At 33.2% G+C, this 23,148-nt stretch overlaps 1 protein-coding gene across 1 annotated transcript in view; it reads right to left on the bottom strand.

Moving 5' to 3' along the window:
* LOC145683627 (uncharacterized) overlaps nucleotides 1–23,148 on the bottom strand; it is a 497,638-nt gene that overhangs the window by 221,561 nt on the left and 252,929 nt on the right. The window contains exons 57-61 of the mRNA XM_081754963.1: nucleotides 22,591–22,620; nucleotides 20,253–20,270; nucleotides 19,039–19,071; nucleotides 14,950–14,982; nucleotides 798–821 (exon numbers count right to left, since the gene is read on the bottom strand). Of these exons, the coding sequence (XP_081611089.1) occupies nucleotides 798–821; nucleotides 14,950–14,982; nucleotides 19,039–19,071; nucleotides 20,253–20,270; nucleotides 22,591–22,620 (138 nt within the window). The remainder of the gene's footprint in view (nucleotides 1–797; nucleotides 822–14,949; nucleotides 14,983–19,038; nucleotides 19,072–20,252; nucleotides 20,271–22,590; nucleotides 22,621–23,148) is intronic.

Genomic DNA, 23,148 nt, shown 5'->3' with positions numbered 1-23,148 from the left:
CATACTGTTTAACGTGGATTTCGAACGACACGAGATCCCGCCGTGAATCGTCCCCGGGTCTCAGACGCCTACACTAAGAATTATGAATAATATATGATAAACGTTGACTATTACTGCACGAATAGACAGAATGCAATCTAGAAAGCAAAACAGATGTTCTTCTTCTTCTTCTTTCTTCTCTTCTTCTTCTTCTTTTTCAATATTATTACTGTAGTAAGACTGTCATATATCTTTCGAAATGATGTCTCATATTCGTACAAATCATGTAAGTATACAAGTTCTGGTATAATATATTATAAAAGCAAGCTACAATTCTCCTGTATCTTAAACTAATCAAAAAATGAGTGTTCTTAATAAATTACAAACTAGGAGAAAACACTATAGAAAAAATATACTATAGAACAATAGAAACTATAGTTCTAATAACTATACAACTATACTTCTAGTTCTATAGTTTTAATAACTATAGAAAAAAAATAGGTTGGTTTCAATTTTAACTCCACATTGTGTATAAGGGTTAAGTAGTAAGCACGTAATAAAACTTTTCTTGTAATCGAAATAAACAGGACGTAGTCATTCGTAAGATAGGTATTCTATATATAATATTAGTATTTGATCCAAAATATTGCTACTTCATTAAGATTTACGTAAGTATAAGTATAGCATTTTTTGTTTATGCTTGTACATTCTACTAGCTAGTTTATTAATACAAAATTTCAAACATAATATATATTAATAAATTACACTCAAATATACAATATATGTTTAGTGAATGTAATTTAAAACATATAACTTACGGTAGAAGTCTGAACTATAACGACCTATTAAGAAAATGAAATATAATTCTTTAATATTCAGCTTCATTTAATCACAATATGATTGATGGCAGTTCCAAAATCATGTCATTGATACAATTGAATAATGAATAAGCCAACTATAATAAAATTAAATACGATATTTTAACACTCAATAAAATATAGCTATCATTGTACATCTATAAGACATGTATTAAAAATATACGATTCAGACATATTGCAAAAACTTTGTCACAACACAATTAAACTTTAAAGTTAATTTGGTGGTGTCTCTTAAAGAAAATATTCGCAACTAGCACAAGGGCAATTCTAAAAGATTCCCGTTTTTATATACATGCCATACAATGGGTGATACAGAACTCCTTTTATACATTATAGTAAAGTAATGTGTTGCTGTACAGTAGAGAAATACAACATCACACTACCTTTCTATATATTTACCATCCAAATTAATTCACTTGTCATAACGTTTTACAAGGTGTGTTCAACTCATATAAACCTAGTGCGTAGGAGTGAAGCCATCTGCTGACAGCACAGTGCAGTTCATTTTCATTATCGAAGCGGTGAGTCGCTAGCCAGTATTCCATGTGTCTCAACAGCTACGCCCGTGTCCATTGCTTTTGCAAGTTTATTCGCGAATACTGATTGGTACCTACTTCTTGCTGCACCGTCCTCATCAGTTCCCATAATTTTCAATATGTTACACTATTCACATAGGACAACTGCACTCATCGCCTTTCTTCTGTGAGTGCTACATAATTGACAATGAATATCAGCTGCCGAAAGTTTTTCGCATTCAGATATTGTGTAACGTTAATATTTTCATATTTTTCGTAAAATTTTCTATTCGATCTCTCAATTTCAATTTTTATAACATACGAGTTAACTGCAACCCAACCTTGTTTCACGGCTCAGTGTCAACTGAACTATTGCATACATTGTCAGAAGATTGAAGTTCTTCCCGGCCGTTTCTCATATAAGCACAAGTGCTGGTTAATTCCGGAATACTCTCTCAATTGTATTTATCACGCTTGTAGTTTCTGAGTAATAGAATTTTTGGGTCCTTACTTATATTGTTTTCTACAAGTCTCTACGGCACTAATTGAAAGGAGAACAGTTATTTATTTTCTTCGTTGCTAGAGTCAATATACTCAAATACTTAAGCGTAATTGTTGAGTTCAATATTCATATATGTTTGTGATTCTATATGTACTTAACTAAACTTATGACTATCCCAAATTCTCCAAATTTCTCAAATTGTATAACCTGACATTTGTCTATTACAAATTTCGTCCTTCAAGCATTATGAATGTCAAACAAGAATACTTTTCGTATTAATATTTCGATTAATTTGTTTGATTTCCGCTATATAAAATTGACTTCTTTCGTGACTGCCGCCTAAGTGTTGAATATATAACCAATAGAATGAACAAAGTTTGTTCTTTAATAGAAAACAACATTAATTCAATACAACTGTTCAGAAACGTTGGTTCAATAGTTAAAGCACAAGTCGATTTTCAAAAATCGGAAATGATCCTTGTGAATAGTCCAAAAGACATGCCAAAACCTCCAAGCCAAAGTCAATGCCACTGATTGCTGTTTTCAGTTATTCCATATTTTTTACAAAACATTAGGTAGATGCTGACATATTAGGCCAATATTTTCCGACTAGTATTACTCGAAAATGGTGGCTGAAGACTGGTTGAGACAGTATCTTAATCTTCAGGTTCGTTCTGTTGCGCAACTGCAATGATTATATAAGAGAATATGAAGTTGTAAAAGCAGTTATCTGTATTGACCGACATCTTATATTTGTACCTATTTATTTCTATAGCGTGATAGAGCACAATATTAAAAAGCAGTTATGCACATTGTCATATTAATAGAATTATTGAAAAATGGTTGAAATAATATCAATATGATTAAGAAATTATTTCTCAGCATTCATATTTCACAAAAAATGTCCGACGTAACAAAGGTAAACTTAAACACCGAGTAAAGTCTGCTACAGACATCTTCAAAAATTTCTGGATTCCACTTTCGAATACAAATGACAAGTGTAAGACTACATATTTTGATTATCTGATCAACACACTCTCTGATTGAAGGTAAGCTTTATTCTTATGCTATGCACATACTCTTAGTAACGTAACTTGTTATCTATGTAACGTAAAAATTTTAAGAACGAAAATCTTTAAAATGTACGTCGCACGATTATGCAAGCTAAGTTAAAGGAAACCGTGATGATTAGAAAGGAATGAAAAATTGTAATGAAGAAAATGAGTAGAAACCGGAGAAACTCAAGAGTACCTACTCACACTGGGCTAACATCGGGTGAACTGGGATCAAACGAAAGACCAAATGCACTACAAGTGAACTTTCTACTACTGCGTACTATGTAACTGATTTCGTACTTATATCGCGAATGTGTTACACTAAATTAAGAATAAACTAGGAGTAGTATTCTAAATAAAATTTACACTATCATAATGACAAATTATCCTGAAGAAGGAACCTTTGCATGGCAAAGAATTGTTCAGGCATTGTTTGAGCCTTCACCAAACTCATTTCGAAGGAAATGTACCTTTTGTAACACACTTCACTTCTAACAAGTTTATATTTACCTTAGTATCTTTAAATATATATATATATATATATATGTATATATATATATATATATATATATATATATATATATATATATCTGGAATTTTAATACACACTTTAATTAAAATGTGCAAGAAAAAAATGTTTCCGATGTGATCAAAATTCAGTTTTCTACTTTCATCACAAGTAAGAACATCCTGTATTTTGCACCAAGCAAAACTACATAAATCAATACTCATCTCAGGCTGCATCTATGAAGTGTGATGGGATATGTCTCCGTTATTTCCTTTTTATTTCAAAGAAAGTGTAAAATTATAAAGGAATGGAAATAGTGCACGAATATTTCTGACTCCAAATTTTGAAAATTTCGATCTTATTTGAAAACTTTTGGTGCTATACAAAGTACATTTACATAATGAAAAAGCAGAATGAGAAAACATTCTAATTGACAGTATTGTAAAATATTTACTATTTTCATTTTATTTTAGTGTATATTTAGTTCCAAAAGTAAAATAATTTTTAAATTTTATTAAAAGAAAATTGTAGAACACTTGTACTTTTCATCTTGGATCATATTTGTAGTGTTACGTTATGGCATAAGAATGAAACAGAAAATTTCGAACAGAATAAATCCGTATGTAAGACTTTTTTTTATTATATTAAACAACTGTTTCTTTTTTCAAAAGAAGGAGGTGTACTTGGTGACGATACGAACATAGATCAACAGATTAGCTTGTAAACACATAAAGCACTATATCGTGTACCTACTTGCTGCATATTATTATAAACTTTAAGCACACAATAGATTAAAATTTTTCTGTTATGTGGGGTTTTTCATATAAGATTCGTTGATTCTGATGCATGTAATTGTACCGTATTGACGTTCCGAATTTTTTTCTTTCCTATTTCTATTGAAACGGCTATGCAACCAGATATGCGATTTTAAAGCGCCATATCTGGCAATATTGGGAACTACTTGTTCTTGCTATAGCCCTCTGGGTGACGTTAAGGTCATTCAGACTAAAATGATTAAAGTGGAGAGTTGGAATTCCAGAAGTTAAAAAAGTGTATAAACTCGTTTGCGAAAGTTAGATGGGCTACTCGAAAAGTAAAATAGCATTACATTGGCAATATATAGGAAAGAAGTATTCTTGAAGTTGAAGTGAATTGCATTTCGTTATTTATTAAAAAAAATTATAATTTAATAGTGATATTATCGTGAGAAGTTATTGTCCAAGATTAGCCGGTGGTCTTTGATCATGGCGTATATGAGTGCACATATTACAATCGCCTTGGTATAACATGATTAAGGTGAGTTTTGTTTTTTGAATTATACATATGTTTTGAAGAAAACATCTTTACTGACTAAAAGAATTAATATTAAAAGTAACAAGTGAATTAGTTCGGAACTATTGTAGCATTTAAAACATTAATGTTCGATTATGAATTATGCCAAGTGATTGTTTAAATGGAACAGTCTACAGTTCTTGTTAAATGTGTGTATTGAGAAACTTTTCGTATCTTCTTTTTGGAATATATTTTGAAGACGTTTATGAAGTTATTAGTAAAAAGAACTTAAATATCTTATTATTTCGCAAATGTACTTTTGCCTAAATTTATGGTTGCCCTGTATTTGTTGAACAACTTCCTATACTCTGGAGTCGTCTTACCATTGATGATTATTACTAAAGGTACGTATATAGATCAATTTAATTTTTATGTGAAACGTGTCCTAGCCTATATTAAAATAGCTAGAGTCTCCACGAACGAGCTTGCGATTTATAACGAGAGCACGTTACACAAGAATTTTAGTCTGAATCTATTATAATATATGTGCGTACCAAGTGGCATATATATATTAATAGAGTTGAGGAAAAAGGACGATATAATTATAAAAATTATAGTATTGATGAAAATATGGATATGTGGAAAGTGATTAAATCCGGTTTGACGGGTTCTGGCAGTGGCTTATGGATCATTTATTGCTAAAAGGAGTCCGGTACTTTTCTTTTCCTTTCTTCCTGTTGCTTGTAATAGTCTAATACGTGGTAAAAATATGGAAAATACTAGGTCACAACTCCTTTTAAATGGTTGTGTAGGAGGCGATGAAGGAATTGTAATCCCTGAATGTGCTCGAGGTCATTGGGATTTATCATATCTGGAAGTCGAAATGTGGAGGGAGGAGAGTCCTTCGATTAATAGTGTTAGCTATTCAAGCAGTTGTGTAACAGGTGTCGAATCAGGAACGGGAAGCCAGCTGCGTTTGTACGATGACGTAACTCAACCCTTGTTATCAGGTAGTACCAGTGGTGTGAAGGAATTCCCTTCAGTGCACATTAGTAGTGGTGAAACAGCTGATTTTATAAAGGTTGAAAAAGAAAAAGAGAATACAAATCCATTTGTGCAATTTTGGTCGTGAGTTAAGATCGGAGCAAGAAAAGCAAACTTCGCATATTAATCAAACTTTTTTTCCTTTCAATATTAATTTTGATAAGATTGCTGTTAATACAACAAGTGCTCTTTTTAGTGAGAAAATAAAGCAAATTCCGTTTACAGACGGTAAAAGTGATGTCGGTTTGTTTCGTTTTATGGTCACTGTTTATAATACAATAAAGGGTGGTTTGTTTCCGATTGAAGCAGTGTTGTTAGCTGCTTTGAGTAAATCACAGGGGCGTTTAAATAATGAATTATTGCATGTATATGAGCAAACGAGACAATGGACAGATATAAGTAGTTACTTGTTTAGGAAGCTCATTACTCCATTAGGTAAACGGGACTTGACTATACGATTCTTGAATGCAATGCAAGAACCTAATGAAAACATTCTTAAATACGTAAATAACATTGTGGATTATCATAAAGTTTGTTATGGCCGAATAAATGAAAGGGAGGTATTGGATATAGTGGTAAGTGGAATGAAACCACAAATAAAATTTGATATGTATAAATATAGACAACCGGAGTCTTTGAGGGAACTGATGGCTGATATCCATAATTACGAGACATATAATAGAAATGTTGAAGTATACAATTCAATGATAAATTTTACTAGAGCTGATAGTGGAATGAAGAAACAAATTAATTGTTATTTTTGTGGTGCGAACCATCGAATGGCGACTTGTAAAGCGTATAAACAGTCCTTATTAAATAAACAAATGGTAAAGGTGAATATGAGTAGAACTCCAGTAGGACGCTTTGCAGAGGGATTGGGGTCTTCTACTCATATAAGTGATCAAGGGGTTCGATACCCGCAGGATGATGGTTTCGTGGGGAAAAATAGACAGTTTATAAATTCTCAGAAGGAAAGTTTAGGTGAAACAAAAAACTTTTTGTCCTTGGATACGACTCTTTCCCCGACTAGGGGGCCGGATGGTATTTATAAAAGGGGGCGTGGTAAAGAGGATCGAGTGCTGGAAAAGAATTATAACATTAAGCATCGCTCACCATTATTTAAGCAAGAAAATATAGTTGGTGATAAGTCTCAGTTGTTGGATTCTAGATATGCGAGAAGTGGTGTGAGTCAGATTGACCATGATTCTTCCTAAATTAATGAACGCTTTGCAGGGAATAAGGGGAATTATGTGAATTATCGAAAGGATTATAGGAGACCCAGTGTTGGAGGTAGAAAAGGAGTTCAAAATACAGACGACGAGAAGGTTAGAGATGGTGTAGGTGAATTTAATGAAGGCAGTGAACAGTTGAATTCATTGACTTGTATGACAGAGACCGGAGTTCGAGTCGAAACATGCGATGAGGGTGGATGTACAGTCAAAGTGAGTTGTGATCCTTATAGTTGGACAAAGACTAGAAAACCTTATTCATGTCGTGATCAAATAAATTTAGTGGCAGCTTTTATTCCGGCTTATATAATGGGTAAACAATATTTAGGTTGTGTGGACACTTGTTCTTCCGCCTCATTGGTCAGTAAACAAATATTTGATGAGTGGAATAAAAGTTTAGCTAGACCTATAGCAGTTTATAATGAGAAATTTACTGGTGTGGGAGTGAATCAGAGCAAAGTGACACTCAATCAGTGTGTTATGCTGCATATCAAATTTCAAAAGCGCGTTTACAAAATGAAGTTTTTTCTTATTAATAGTTTAAATCCACCTTTCATCTTGGGTATTAATGAACTTAAATCTATACAGGCGCAAATTGATTTAGTTCAAAATGAATTAGTGTTGCCTTTGGAAAATGGAAAAATTCGGTTACAATTTTCTTCAAAAACTTGTCCCCCTTCCACTTGTTCAATTAGGGAACAGCTCAATGGTTAATTATCTTCTTTAAAAAAGTCCGAAATTTTTACAAATTTATTCATTAAAGCTAATAGTGTTGGAGATCTATCATCAATGGGGGAGAATGGAATGGATCCAATGGGAAATATTCCAGTAAATCCAGGGATGGTGGCGGATCCAGGATTGGCGAGTGGTCAGAGACATTTGGGAGGCGCCGACAGAGGCAGGGTTGGAAGATGCATGAAGAATATCCATGAAACAACTGGGGATACTTATCTGAGTCCAGAGATCGAGCGGGCATCCTTGATGGTGGATCCGGAAGTGGTTGACCAACATCCACATATACAAGGGTATGTTAATAATTTAGTTACAAAATTTCCTAATGTATTTTCTGATAAAATTGGATTTATTACAGATTATTCTTATAATATAATATTAGATGATTATTCTCCTATTCGCAAAAAGGCATATCCTTTATCACGAGCTACTCAAAAGGATCTTGATAAGATTTTGGATGAATTATTGAGTGAAGGGATAATAGAAACGAGTGAAAGTGAATTTGCTTTTCCTTGTTTTGTAGTTAATAATAATGATGGAACAAAACGCATGGTCGTAAACTACTCTTCTTTAAATTCTCGTTTATGCTTAAATACTCAATATACGCCGTGTATGGAGGATGTATTGGCCGAACTCGCAGATGGTAAATTCTTTTCACATCTTGATATACGTAAGGCCTACTTAACAATACCGCTAACTAAAGAAAGCCGTAGATATACAGCCTTTTTGACCCATAGGAGACTATTCGAATTTAAATTTTTACCATTTCGTTTAGCAGCTCGTAGTCACGTTTTATTAAAAATATTAACAGAACTGTTATATCCACTTAAGGAGGAAGGAGTTGAATGGTATATGGATGATGTCATAATGAAGTCAAAAGATTTAGAGAGTCATAAAATTATTTTAGAAAAGGTTTTGAAAAAATTGGAAGACAAAGGTTTAACTTTATCTAAAAAGAAATGTTCCTTTTTTTCAACTAAGGTTTCCTATTTAGGATTTATAATTGAAAATGGAAAAATGTATATGGACCCAGCACGGGTTGAAGTAATTCGTAAATTACCAGCTCCTAAAAATAGGAAAAGTTTAATTTCGCTTAGCTCTTTTCTGCAATATTATGGCAAGTTTGTTCCCCAATTCCATGAAATAATGGAACCTATTAATCGTTTAAGGAGTGCTTCTGTAAAATTTGGTTGGGGGCACGAACAACAGAAAGCCTTAGACGATATTAAACTCATGTTCGAAACACACATAATGTTGAAGCTTCCTAACTTAAATAAGAAGTTTATTTTGAATGCGGATGCGTCACTCAAGAGTCTGGGCGGCGTAGTTCAACAATATGATGAGGAAGGGAACTTGTTACCGGTTGTTTTTTTTAGTCGTCGCCTCAAGAAATATGATTTAAATAAACCTATTTATTTACTTGAAATGATGGCGGCGGTGGAATTGATGGAAAGGTATAGTACCTATTTGCATTCACAGTTTGAATTGCGTATTGATCACGCGGGATTAGTATATGCCATAAAGAATATGAAAAGAGTTAGGCGTTATGGTTCATTATTGTATCGCTTTTTTCGTTTAATTTTGTTATAAAATCAATTTCAACAAATTTAAATATTTCAGCCGATTTTCTATCAAGGTTGTACGATAGTAATAATTATGATGAGATGGATGTTAACCCATCACATGAGGAACAGGTAACTAATTATTTTTTGATAAATTTATGGAATATGCCTTGTGCCAATATAGCCATCAACGAACATCAAGAAAATGATCCGGATCTGAAAGAAATTATAAAACAACTAAAAGCGAAAAAGACTGTTGAGGGATATAAGTTGGTACGGGGGATATTATGCAAGAAAACTAGGGCAGTTAGAAACCCTTATAAAGTATGTCTTCCGACGACTTTAGCAAAAAGCATCATTCAATTCTATCATTCTAATATTTTGCCCGGATCGCACTGTGGGATAAAAAGAACAATTGGAAAAATATTTGCCCGCTTTACATGGCCGGGAATGGTCCAACAAATAAGGGATTTTGTATCTACTTGCAGAGAGTGTCAATTAAATAAAAGTTCTAACGTGAAACCCCAGGGACAGTTAGTATCTCAATATGAAAAAATGGTTAATGGTTGTTGGCAAAAGGACCTTTTGGGACTAATGGTAGATAGTCGTTCGGGACGTTATTGTTTGATAATAGTTGATTTTTCTAGATCCCATCAAAGTTTTGTCGAGTCAGTGTATTATTAATAAACTGTATAAGTTAATGTGTAGGAACGGATTTTGTTATTCAGTAGCGAATGATAATCATTCAGTGTTTACTTCTGCAAAATTTTAGGGATTTCCTTTATGGAAATGGGATAAGGGACATTAGAATTGCTCCCTATCACGCTGCTTCGAATCCGAGTGAAAGATATGCCTCGACTATTAAAAATTCGTTAAGAATTTACTTCAATGATAAACAGAGTAAATGGGATAGAGGATTATGGGAAATAGAATTTTCTATTAATTCAGTTATACACGAAGATACAAAATGTAGTCCCATGGAAATGGTTTTTACATACAATCTCTGTGACCCTTTAGATATACGGTGGAATGTAGGGTTGGAGGAAATTTATACTAAAGATCCTCAAATATGGAAGACAGCCTTAGAAAATATGGAGAGGGCATGGCAAAGAAAGAAAAAATTGTATGATAAAAGAAGACTTCCTAATACATATGTAGTAGGAAATAAGATATTGATTAAAGCTCAATTTCAATCATCTTTGAAAGAAAAAGAACTAAGTCATTATGCCCAAAATGGCTGGAGCGCTGGTTGGGAAGGAATACTGTTCAGGTGCGAGCGGTAGATAACAACAATGATGTACGTAAGGTTCATATTGACATGATTAAACTGTTCAGAGAGGGTAGAAGAATTGTAGGAAATTGAATATATATATTAAACTCTAGTCATTGAATGTATGATTCAACTAAATTAAGTCCTATTAATTAGTATCATCAAGCTATAATTATATGCTTATTATTTCGGGAAAACTATCTATTTATATATATGTGTGTGTGATAGTTATATGTGAATTTTAATATATTTTTTTTAATAATTCCAGGCCTGGGATTAATATAAAGAAAATGTATACATTTTAATGTACGCGGATTTAGAGGATTGTAATTAAATGTATGTAATAGAACGCAAATTTGACTGGATTGTAAACGTCAATTGGATTTTTGATGGAGCATCGCCCTGGAGACAAGTAGAAAACCAGAGATATCAGCGATGTACATATGTAATTATATATACTGAAGACACACAAGTATGTATCTGTAAATTTATATTTTTAGAATATGAAATGGTTTTAAAAAAACTCACCTAATTGATATTAAGAATAAGAGTAATTTATAATATAAATACATATTATAAATTGAAAATTATAATATTTTGTAAAGGTTATGAATAGTCCGACATTGGACTCAAATTTACTAACTTGGATAGTGTAAGTAGAAGGATGAGTCGGTGTAAGAATAATTTTGTGGGATAGTTTTTTTCTTTAGTTTTGTTATCTTTTTCTTTTGGATGAATGAGAGTTTGTTGGTATGTGGTGGTAGTTAGTAGGTTTGGGGTAGAAAGGTATTTATAGATACTAATTCAATATGACGTGTAAAACTGACGATAAGTTTTCTATTCATAACTTTGAATACGGTATTGGTAAAATGATCGGGTATTTAAAAAGTTTGTAAACTTTTTATGTGGGGTGAGTGATATGTGTATCGTATTGACGTTCCGAATTTTTTTCTTTCCTATTTCTATTGAAACGGCTATGCAACCAGATATGCGATTTTAAAGCGCCATATCTGGCAATATTGGGAACTACTTGTTCTTGCTATAGCCCTCTGGGTGACGTTAAGGTCATTCAGACTAAATTGACTAAAGTGGAGAGTTGGAATTCCAGAAGTTAAAAAAGTGTATAAACTCGTTTGCGAAAGTTAGATGGGCTACTCGAAAAGTAAAATAGCATTACATTTGCAATATATAGGAAAGAAGTATTCTTGAAGTTGAAGTGAATTGCATTTCGTTATTTATTAAAAGAATTATAATTTAATAGTGATATTATCGTGAGAAGTTATTGTCCAAGATTAGACGGTGTCTTTGATCATGACGTATATGAGTGCACATATTACAATCGCCTTGGAATAACATGATTAAGGTGAGTTTGTTTTTGAATTATACATATGTTTTGAAGAAAACATCTTTACTGACTAAAAGAATTAATATTAAAAGTAACAAGTGAATTAGTTCGGAACTATTGTAGCATTTAAAACATTAATGTTCGATTATGAATTATGCCAAGTGATTGTTTAAATGGAACAGTCTACAGTTCTTGTTAAATGTGTGTATTGAAAAACTTTTCGTATCTTCTTTTTGGAATATATTTTGAAGACGTTTATAAAGTTATTAGTAAAAAGAACTTAAATATCTTATTATTTCGCAAATGTACTTTTGCCTAAATTTATGGTTGCCCTGTATTTGTTGAACAACTTCCTATACTCTGGAGTCGTCTTACCATTGATGATTATTACTAAAGGTACGTATATAGATCAATTTAATTTTTATGTGAAACGTGTCCTAGCCTATATTAAAATAGCTAGAGTCTCCACGAACGAGCTTGCGATTTATAACGAGAGCACGTTACAGTTTGCGGTGTATAAAGTGCATTTGCAAAAAATAAAGTACTTTATGTTACCAGAACTGGTATCGACAAAAGCTTTAATAGCCGGTTACTTTGTGAATTAAAATGATTTTCTCACATTTTCTATTACCTCATAGGTGTAACGATCCCGTTGCAAAGTTTTGGGAAATTTGAAATATAATAATATTCTGTAATATTCATTCTCAATAATATACTAAATTTGTAATAATTTTCATTGACCGTGCCTTATTTATTTTAGAAAAAAGTTAAGAAAACTATATGTCTTCTCTGTTTGCAAAGAGACAGAAAGAGAAGCGAATTCCTTCATTTTGTTGGCAACTCAAGGTCGCTTGCGCTGCTCGTGGATTTCGTTTCAGCGATAACAGCGCTTTGGTCTTTCGAACCACTCACGTCCTTGGTGGACGTGAATTGTGTCCTGAATCCTCGAATGAGGCGGGTGTGTCTCGTAGCAACTTCGTGTTCCCGGAGGATGAGATCTAGTTTCTGATCCTGCTTTTGCTCTTTGGAGTTTCGATATTCTTTGGTGTTATTGTAATTACAGTGTTTATTACGAAACAAGAATATTAGTGCGGGAGGTGCGATGATTCACTTTTTAAAATAGTAATGAAAGAATTATGTGTGTGAAAATAATTGGAAGTTGGCCTTTGACAGCATGCGAAATTGTGCGTGGGTATCACACAACCAGAAATAGTTGAATTAGGGATAGACCAGGTACCTTTAAATGGTGTAAATTTTGAAGCATTTGTTTCTTTTTTTGCTACGAGATTCCCTGCATTCTGGTAAACGTATAATTGATGAATGGTTTAATGTTCCTAAGTTTGGAGGTACATTTTCTATGCCCAATAGTGTTTCCAGGGGATTTAGATGACCTAAGTTTTGGTACAATTAGTGTGCCTGTTTTGAAGACATAGATAATAGTATTTTTCCCGAGCTAGGGAGGCGGAATGAGAAGGTGGGAGGTTAGTTCGTCAGTTGAAGAAAAATTCCCACCGTGTGAATTAGACATAAGACTGGTCACTAAACTTCTCCATTTGTATCCTGACTTAGTTTCGAGATACTCGATGATACTAAAGCATGAATATTTGAACTAGTGAAGTAGTTGACTAAAAGATTGGTTTACCATTTTTGCCTTTTTGAACTAAGTGATAGTCACCATGAGAAAGTTAGAATAGTTGTATTAGCCGAAATTATTATTGTTTCGATATAAAGTAGTCGACTTGCTGAAAAAATTTTGAGAAGATACGAAGGTAAAATGAGAGTAAGAAGATTATGAAATGTGAGTCGTCCTTTAAGTGTATGTAGTCTGGTTGTCGTTTGTTTAGGATTGTTTCTTGGTTGTCAATTCTTCTCCAACTGACTTGTGATTAGGACCTTTTGCTATTCCAGGACCGTTTAATTATTCCAAAGTTGATCGATAATTCAGAATATTATTTTGATGAATGGGTTAAAACCCGAAGTGTGTAGTAATTATTGATGTTGTATTTCTGTTTTCAGCAGTTAATTGTTCTATGGAAATAGATTTGATCCCAGTAGACGTTTGTTAATTTTGGTGTTAAAATATTAATCGATAAATACTGTGGGCGACTATCGTGATGGAGCACGACTTTAGAAATTATAATCGACGAAATAGAATGCTTTGGACGGTCATTTCTTGCTGTTGTTTCCTATGTTTTAATGTTCGGAATTCTAGAAATTTGAGATTCTCCTCCCAATTTTTTGTAATTATCTTGGTTACCGATTGTGATGTATCTTTAATTGCTTCATACTGAATGAATTAAGATATACCGAAGGAATATTCTCATATCTCTTGTTCTAGATCATTTATCTCTGTGAAAATTGCGAATTTTGAAATTCATGTCATAATTCTTATTCTTTGATTGACAGTTAATATTACTGGATAGGAAAGGTTGAGTAAATAGTAATTTTGCTTACTACGTTTGATTAAAATTCATGTCCTGATTAGTCATCAGCATCAACAGAAAAAAGAGAGATGAAAGAATATTATTATTAGTATTGAATTTTTGCTTTTCACATTGTTTTATTTTTATTGTAATAAAAGCTATTGTTTGAAATTGTTCTTATTATTTATGGAAGCTTCATGCGTATTTTTCAATGTTGGTGAAAGAGTTGTTTTGTTCATATGCTGAATTATCAATCTCGAAGTTCTTTGTGAGGTTTTGGTTATCCTTTTAGAACCTTCTGCAGTCGGATAAGGGTGGTGTTGACAGGCCAACGTTTATTTGGGTCTCAGTATCCTTGTGATGCTGACCTCTTGACATAGGCTCTGCTTCCGATATCAGATAGGAACGCTACATAAGAAAAGAGTTTATTCTGTGAAAATCACGCTTTCTAATTTGTGACAAACACAAAGTTTTGAATGTTTTTGACTATACATAGAAGCTAACGTCTCCAAATGAACATTATCCAACAAGAAATACAATTCATCTAAAGTATATCAATTTTATATTTTTATATTTGTCAATTTAAAAAATTCAACTAATTTGAATTGACATAAAATTATTTTTTAAAGACTTACCCCGTCGACTGGTTTTAGTTTCGTTCTTCTCTCCTAAGGAATATATGATAATTTCACTTTTAGACAATCTTAACTACAATCCAATTTATTCTATGTACGTATTTTACAACGCACTTTGCATGAATTAACTATTTGGTATAGTATAAGATATGTTTCTCAATCAGAATGTAATCGAAATTTACTAAATAACAATGGTTAGGAGACGTAGAAAGTCTTATAATAACATTAAAGTTCTAAGTAGATTTGCCAGTGTCTTTTTTTTAAATATATAGGGTGATTCAAAAAACTACTCATTTAGTTACCAATGACATATAATTGGAGGAAGAATAGTTTTTATACATATTAAAAAAATGAAATGTATTACTGTATCGTACATAAATTTGACAGTACATTACTTTATAGCTTATTCACCATTAAAACTAAGGCACTTTTTATATCGTTTCACAAGATTTGAAATTCTTTATGCAGAAACATCTCCCACCAGGAAACGAAAGCACCCTCTAACATCTATGTAAACTTTACTGTCATTTTCTAAACGACTTGACGCAAGTCGTTTAGACGTCAGTTTCTTCATCTTTCAATATACTATGTCCTTCATGGGACACCTTCACTCTTAACGTAAATACCACGCAGTTACCGGGGATTAACATCTGCCAAATTTTTTCGCTCTGAAGTATGGTATTACTGCATTAAATTCATATTTGAGATATTTGATTTCTTTTTGAATGTTCAGGTTTAATTTGATCGTTTTTTGTAAAACAAGTCAGAAAAATCAAGTTTTGAGAAAAAGAGAAAAAGTATATTACATACTATACTTACTATACTTACTCCAGAATCTTGTATTTATTGATATTATACCAAATGTAAGGAACAGTTTGACAGGTATAGATAACTCTTAAAATATATATCTACGCGTTGCAAACAAAATATTTTGTTAAGTTTGTGTCTGACAAAACTTAACATGTGTCGTTTTACTCTAAAACGATTTAGTTGTTATAACATACGAGTTAACCGTTACCCAGCATTCTTCGTTAATTGGTCGCCGTCTACTGAACTGCTGCGCATGGGGTCAGGGGACTGACGTCTATATTCTCACAAGGGAACCTTCCGAAAATGATAGTTGCAGTGAAAGATGTGGCCTATGCCAATTGAAAGAGCAGTAACAGAGATGAGCATTCTCAAAAAATTAGCTGCCCATAGCAATAGCTTCAAGAAATATAAGGGGTGGAAGTTCGGCAAACAGCAAGGTTAGACAAGCGGGGAAAAGGGCAAATTCCGCAAAAAAAAAAGGGGGGCAGGGCAAAATACAATGCTGACAGGTGATGTATAGAAAGAGACTTGCCACAATAGGGAACAAATGAAGGCCACCAGTGGGGTTAACAGTGTTGCCAACTGCAATAAAATGTACATGTTTTGCAAAGAGCACTAAATGATGGTAGTGCAACATTTAGTGTCATCCTGTCATGTGGAACATAAGATATGACTTGTATAATCAGTGGTACAATCTAAAAAATAAAATAAAAAAACAGAAGTATAAAAAATATGGAAAATACGGAGTTGGGCATAATGATTCTATGATCACGAGCTGTGCATATTAGAATAAACAAAACAAGAAGCACCGACAATGTAGGAAACCGACGTACCTAGAGTCGAAAAGAAAAACGAGTTTCAAAGTTGGCAACACTGGCCGTGAAAATCCAGATAAGTCTAATATAGTTAGGCCACTCGGTTCACAAAAAGAAAATTCCGGCAACAGGCATCACTCGGAATGTATCAATGCTGGAGTGATTGAGGCAATGTCAAGTCGGGGAACATGTAATGGTTGGATTGAGCCAACTACCGATAATAGAAGTAATGAACATTATGACATGGTTGGGTCGTATGTGGGAATATACAGGGTGCCCCACCAAACTTTGTGACCTGAAAGATTTGCGAAACGAACAAAAATGTGACGGATCCAGTTGTGCAGGAATGCACTATGGTCAGGGGTGATAAAAGTCTGTGAGAAGCAAGTGTCCCCAGGATCCCCATCATAAGGCTCCAGGAGCCAACTTCAAACTTTCAAATGGCAACAGAGACCGATTGGTACCTCTCTCGATAAATCATGGAATGTGCAACAACACCTATAGGAAACATTTGCTATATGAAGCATGTTTTTCAAAATGGCCGCCACAAATATATGTTGTGTCTTAACATGCCATCGAAATTGTGATCTCAAATTGCTGCGAAGCGAAAAGAGATGTTGCAAATCCAATTGCACAGGAATGTACTCATATCGAGGGCCAAGAAAACTTTGTAAGAAGTAAGACCCCCAGGGCCCCATCATAAGGGTCGAGGGATCAACTGCTACATTTCAAATGGGAACAGGGGGCAGATGATACTTCTCTGGATAGATACAACACCGCCTATAAGAAACATTTGCTATATGAAGCACGGGTTTCAAAACGGCCGCCAAAAATGCACGTTGTTCTTGTCACCGAACAGATATTTTTGGCGGCCATTTTGAAATTACATATAGTAAATATTTCTGATTGTTGCATATTCCAAGATTTATCGAAAGAAATATAACTCGACCGATGGTGCTATTTGAAATTTTGAAGTTGGCCCCTGGGACCCTATGATGGGGGACTTGGGGGTACTTGCGTCTCACAGAAGTTTGTCGCCGCTGACATGGGTACATTCCTGCACAACTGGATGTGTCACATGTTTTTCGCTTTGAAACTATTTCTGTTGCAGAGTTAGGTGAGACACTCTGGATATATCATATAGGGGTTGATAGTACTGCAGGCAGCAACACACAGCAGATCAAGCCTTTGATTATGTTTGCTCTCTACAGGTGTGGATATGTGATAGAAAGACCACCAAATGTTCCGACACCTCTAGAGTACTGTTTCGAGACATTCACAGGCGATCATTGTACCATGTGTGGCAGATTGGTAGTATTCCGCTGTGCTCACTGCAAATGTACCTTCTGTTTGGACCATTGTCTCATCGAATAATTGCACGTACAATGTGAACGAGCATGTACAAATGATGCGAAGGCTAATGCCTGTTGCCGGAATTTTCTTTTTGTGAAGCGAGCGGCCTGACTATATTAGAATTGTTTGGATTTTCATGGCCAGTGTTGCCAACTTTGGAACTCGTTTTTCTTTTCGACTCTAGGTACGTCGGTTTCCTGCATAGTTGGTGCTTTCTTGTTTTGTTCATTCTAATATGCACAGCTCGTGATCATATGTGGCGAATTATGGCCAACTTCGTCTTTTCCGTATTTTTCGTACTTCTGTTTTTTATTCTCTTTTGTTAGATTGTACCACTGATTACACACGTCATATCTTATGTTCTACATGACAGATTGACACTGAATATTGCACTCACTTCATATAGTGCTCTTTGTAAAACATGTACTTTTCATTGCAGTTGGCAACACTGTTAACCCCGCTGGTGGCCTTCATTTGTTCCCTATTGTGGCAAGTTTCTTTCTATACATCACCTGTCAGCATTGTATTTTGCCCCGCCCCCCCTTTTTTTTGCGGAGTTTGCCCTTTTCCCTCTTGTCCAACCTTGCTGTTTCCCGAACTTCCACCCCTTATATTTCTTGAACCTATCGCTATGGGCAGCTAATTTTGTGGGAATGAATATCTTTGTTACTGCTCTTTCAATTGGCTTAGGCCACATCTTTTACTGCAACTATCATTTTCGGAAGGTTCCCTTGTCAGTAGCTTTTTTGCTCTTGGGAGAAGAAAGGTAATAAGGACAGTTACAATTTTTTGAGTAAGGTGATTTAATCATGTCCTCCATTCCCTCAAGGGTCAAGAGATTTTATCCTGCGAGAAACTTACTTCTTCGTTTCTGATAGAACCAAAGTTTGTATGACTGGACTAAACGTCTAAAATAAAAACGACCGTTTAAGTGACTATATAGTAATATATTAAAAACAAAAATACTTTATGTATTGAAAATTTTTAATTACACTAAAATTAAAAGAAAGATAATAGACTCTCAGGTTACAATTTTGTATTTACATATTTGTCATGAATGGAAATTAGCATCTGATTTGAACAGTCAAAAAATTATTTTTGTAAAACCTACCTTCTGGCCTGGTTTTAGTTTCATTCTTCTCTCCTAAGAGATAAGTAAACATTTGATACTTCAGATTATTTTTTATTTTATATTGTTTTTTAAGATAACTACCAACTACTTTAATATATTTGCATAGTTCGTAATGTAAATTGGTCGAATTTGCTATTTCTTATCATCATATCTCATACTCCTCGTTACTTATTTTCAATGCACTATTCCTGGAAAACCACTATGTACTATCTGGACTGTCTACTATGACAGGAATATATAAAATTGTAAAATCATAGAAATGTATATTATGCCTATTTTGAATTGCAATTAAGAAACATTTATTTACTCTGTAGGAAATACATGATATATATGCAAATCAATGCCAATCTTCATATAATTCTTATTGTTAATGGTTTGGAATTTTTTTGTTTCTACATTGTTATGTAATATTGGTACCGGCGTATATATATATATATATATATATATATATATATATATATATATATATATATGTTTCCATCCAATGAAAGAAGACAACTTGTTTTAATATAAATTTGTTGGAACTATACTAAGTATACGATCACAGCAGATTTACTTATCGGATTATGGTTTTGAAAATAGCATCATGATCTGAATATATCTGATATGCATCTCTCTTCACTCACACTAGGTAGCTTTTCCTTTAGTTGATTTGATTAGAACACTTAGGGATTTTTACTAAATTGTAATTTATTAATTCATTCTACCGAAGCAACTAAATTTGGTGTTGTTGTTTCTATTAACGCCCTTCAAAAATAAGTACACTCTAATACTTTTCATGTTAGTGGAAAGTAATAATCAGTGTTTTATTCGATATGTTAGACGTAGGTCAAATTCTACTTTATATTAGATCGAGTGTGTCACTCTACGACCATTCCGTAATGGTTATTTATGTTGTGAGACGTTATTTTTGATGACACATCCAAGTGGTAAGTTATTTTGTTTTAAAATAAACACTACTGGTACCATATATGAGGTTATCTACGGTTATGATTTATATAATCATTTTCTATTTATATTGGAATTTATAAATATAACATTTTCAACTTTGCTTAAAACATTGAATTTTACTGTATGTTTATCTCACCGCATGAAAAACTATATGCATTATGAGTGTGAAGAAACATTAAACGTTCTATCAGCAACGGTGTATACGAAAATGTTGCTAATTGTTCAAAGCTTTCTCTACTTACCGGGATCATTCCTGAAAGCTAGAAAATTTATTATGAAAGCTTTATGATCTTGTAAGTTAATTTTTCATGTAAAAAATAAAAATAATGGTTTAAATGGTAGACATACAAATCTCGCTTTTGGAGTTGGTAGAGCTGGACATGTAGAAATTTCCTATATACATGGCTTGATATGGAAATGGGTATTGATAAAGATGAATATTCTACTTCTGATGTTACCAGATATAGCTTTATGTGATGGACAAGTTACGAAAATATTAATTTCCAATTGCATTCCTAATTATTTATGCTTATCGGTCATAATATTTTGTGTGTGATATTCACTCGAAACTCAATCTCCAATTTCTCGGAGTGAATATACTCCAATTGTGTGTACAATTTTGAAGCGCCTAATTATTTACATAATCGTTATCTTCTTTACATATTTTGATCTGATTAGCATACGGATGACATTTTCAACATCTAATTTTAGTAGATATGTGGTCTACAAAGAAAAAAATCAGGAAAATCAATAGTACATGATTGGACTTAACGGAAATCTTTTGTTTAAGTCACCTTATATGATTTAATGATCTTGTGCATTACATGCTGTTTGCTATAACTGAGACACGAGTACACGAGATTTAATATTTAACAGGACAAATTACACGTAGTTCATTTTTGTTGTAAGATGAAATGGTTAATTTTATAGAACACTTTAAGGAAATATATATACAAATTATCTGGCTGTATTTTTTGTAACAATTATAGTATTCAGAACTCAATGTTAAGGACCTTTCAGATTCTTGAAAGTAAAAAACAGTTTCCTATCCTGTACCCCGGCAGCTATTATCAGGTGAAACTTGTAAACGAATTTGCATGAAATCTTTGAGATTTACGAATCACGTTATGACGACTAAGCTAAAGACACAATGATGATTAGAAATGAGTGCAATGGCGGAATGATGAAAGTGGGAAGAAACGCAAGAATCCCGAAGAAACCTATACGTACGGTGTTTGTCTACCACAAGGTAAACTTGGCGTGATCAGGTTTTGAACCCGGGAACCCATGGTTCATGTAAAAATTAGCTACTGTCTTGTCATGCAGTGGTGTATCCACCAGGACCGATAATATTTCTGGGAAATATTCATGCCTCTTCTAAAGGCTAGATAACTGATTCGATATAATGGAATTCGAACGAGCACCCAATCCAGGGTAAGATTCCTATAGAAATAAAATTACGTAAAGATGCAGAGACAGTGAAAAGAATATATAGTGAGTGAGAGGAGTGATTCTCATCGTAAAACAAAAAAAAAGTAACAATAAAGATAGGGCGAAAATCACATCGCTTACGTGTTATAGGCTGCCGAAATTATGAGAAAATGAACTTTAAGGGTTCATATCTCCAAAACTATGGGACCTACCTTGGTCGGGTGAAGACTTCAGTTAGGAACTAATATGCGTGCTATCCAAAAAGCGTGTTTCTGAATCCTGAGGTGCTTTCGCAACAAATTTTAAAGAGGGAGTTTGACTACGGGCCTATGATGTAAAGTACTATCCAACTACCTCCATAATAAATGTTGCTTGAGTACCTTAGCATTCTAAAACATGTATTTCTGTACTGCTTAATGTGCATTATTAATATTAATTTATTTTATTTAGAAACCATGTTTCTTCCGTATCTTTACCCCAATCGATATATTTAATAAATCACGCGTCCTTAATATGTAATGCATCAATAGCGCTAATGGCATGATTTAGAAAATATTTTATGTAGCTAGTATATGATGCTTATTTGTATTTGATCATATTAGTAGGAAGCATTTTGTTTTAGTAGAAAATGCTAACGTAATTCAATAACTACTTAACTTCAATTGTTCCTTATTTGAGAAAACGCCATATCGTATACCTCCCACGAGAGCGCTTTATCTTTGTTAAGAGCTTAAGATACAAAACAAATATTTCACTATGTAGCCATTGTATCTAAAAAAAAAAGTTGTGAGCCAATATATTTGAGGATTAATTTTGAAATTGTAAATCGCACTTAAGTGATTTATTTTTATCTTCTAGAGTATCACCTTTGCTAAAGATGATACTTTCAATTATAAAACTATTTGTTACGATAATAAGTTATATGATTGATTAAGTTAGAAGTAATTTTATAAACTCAAAAATCTTGAAAAAACTCGCAGGAGAAATATTTAAAAAACTGAATTTCATATCCAATTCTTGCTATTCTCATGATACTTTAATCCGAAATTTCTGAAGGAACAGTCAACATTGTTTTTCCTTCTTTGCTCCCATTTATATGGTTCTCTCAACATTTTATCAATAAATGAATATGAATATACACATACTTACATCTTCTGCGATAATCATAGTCATCATATGCTGTAACAGATAATTAAGGACTAAAGCGATCTTAATCTTTTATGGTCTAGACATTATTAAGATAAACATACTATTAAATTGTTATTAAGATTAAGAGAGTTAAAAGTTTAAAAAAGTAAAGTCTATGTTTAAATAAGTAACTAACTGCATCGCTTATGTAACTGGATGTTCACCGTTGCAGTGTGCATTTTAATATTTTTTTTTATAAGGAAGCAACAAATATTATCTGTTCTTCTATATGCAAAAAAAGCACTCAAGAAAATTAACTTTTTTGATACACTTCCAACTTTTAATACGTATGTACCCTTTGCGGTCAATGTGTTCACTTATTATGTTTACTGAATACCCTCAAACAATATTGGGTCCACTTAGAAATGAGAGTTTTAGATTGTGTTTGAAATACTGTTAACTAATTTGTACAACGGATTGCATTTTGTTTTGTACTGTATTAGTTATTACAAACCGAAACATGATTTTCTGAAGACAATTGGATTTAGGTTATTAGGGATATTGTGTGCATATTGAATA

This window comes from Thermobia domestica, chromosome 4 (assembly GCF_964235325.1).
Source record: "Thermobia domestica chromosome 4, izTheDome1.hap1.1, whole genome shotgun sequence".
Lineage (NCBI taxonomy): Eukaryota > Metazoa > Arthropoda > Insecta > Zygentoma > Lepismatidae > Thermobia > Thermobia domestica.
Note: the sequence above shows the minus strand (reverse complement) of the source record. Positions and strands in the feature narration are given on the sequence as shown.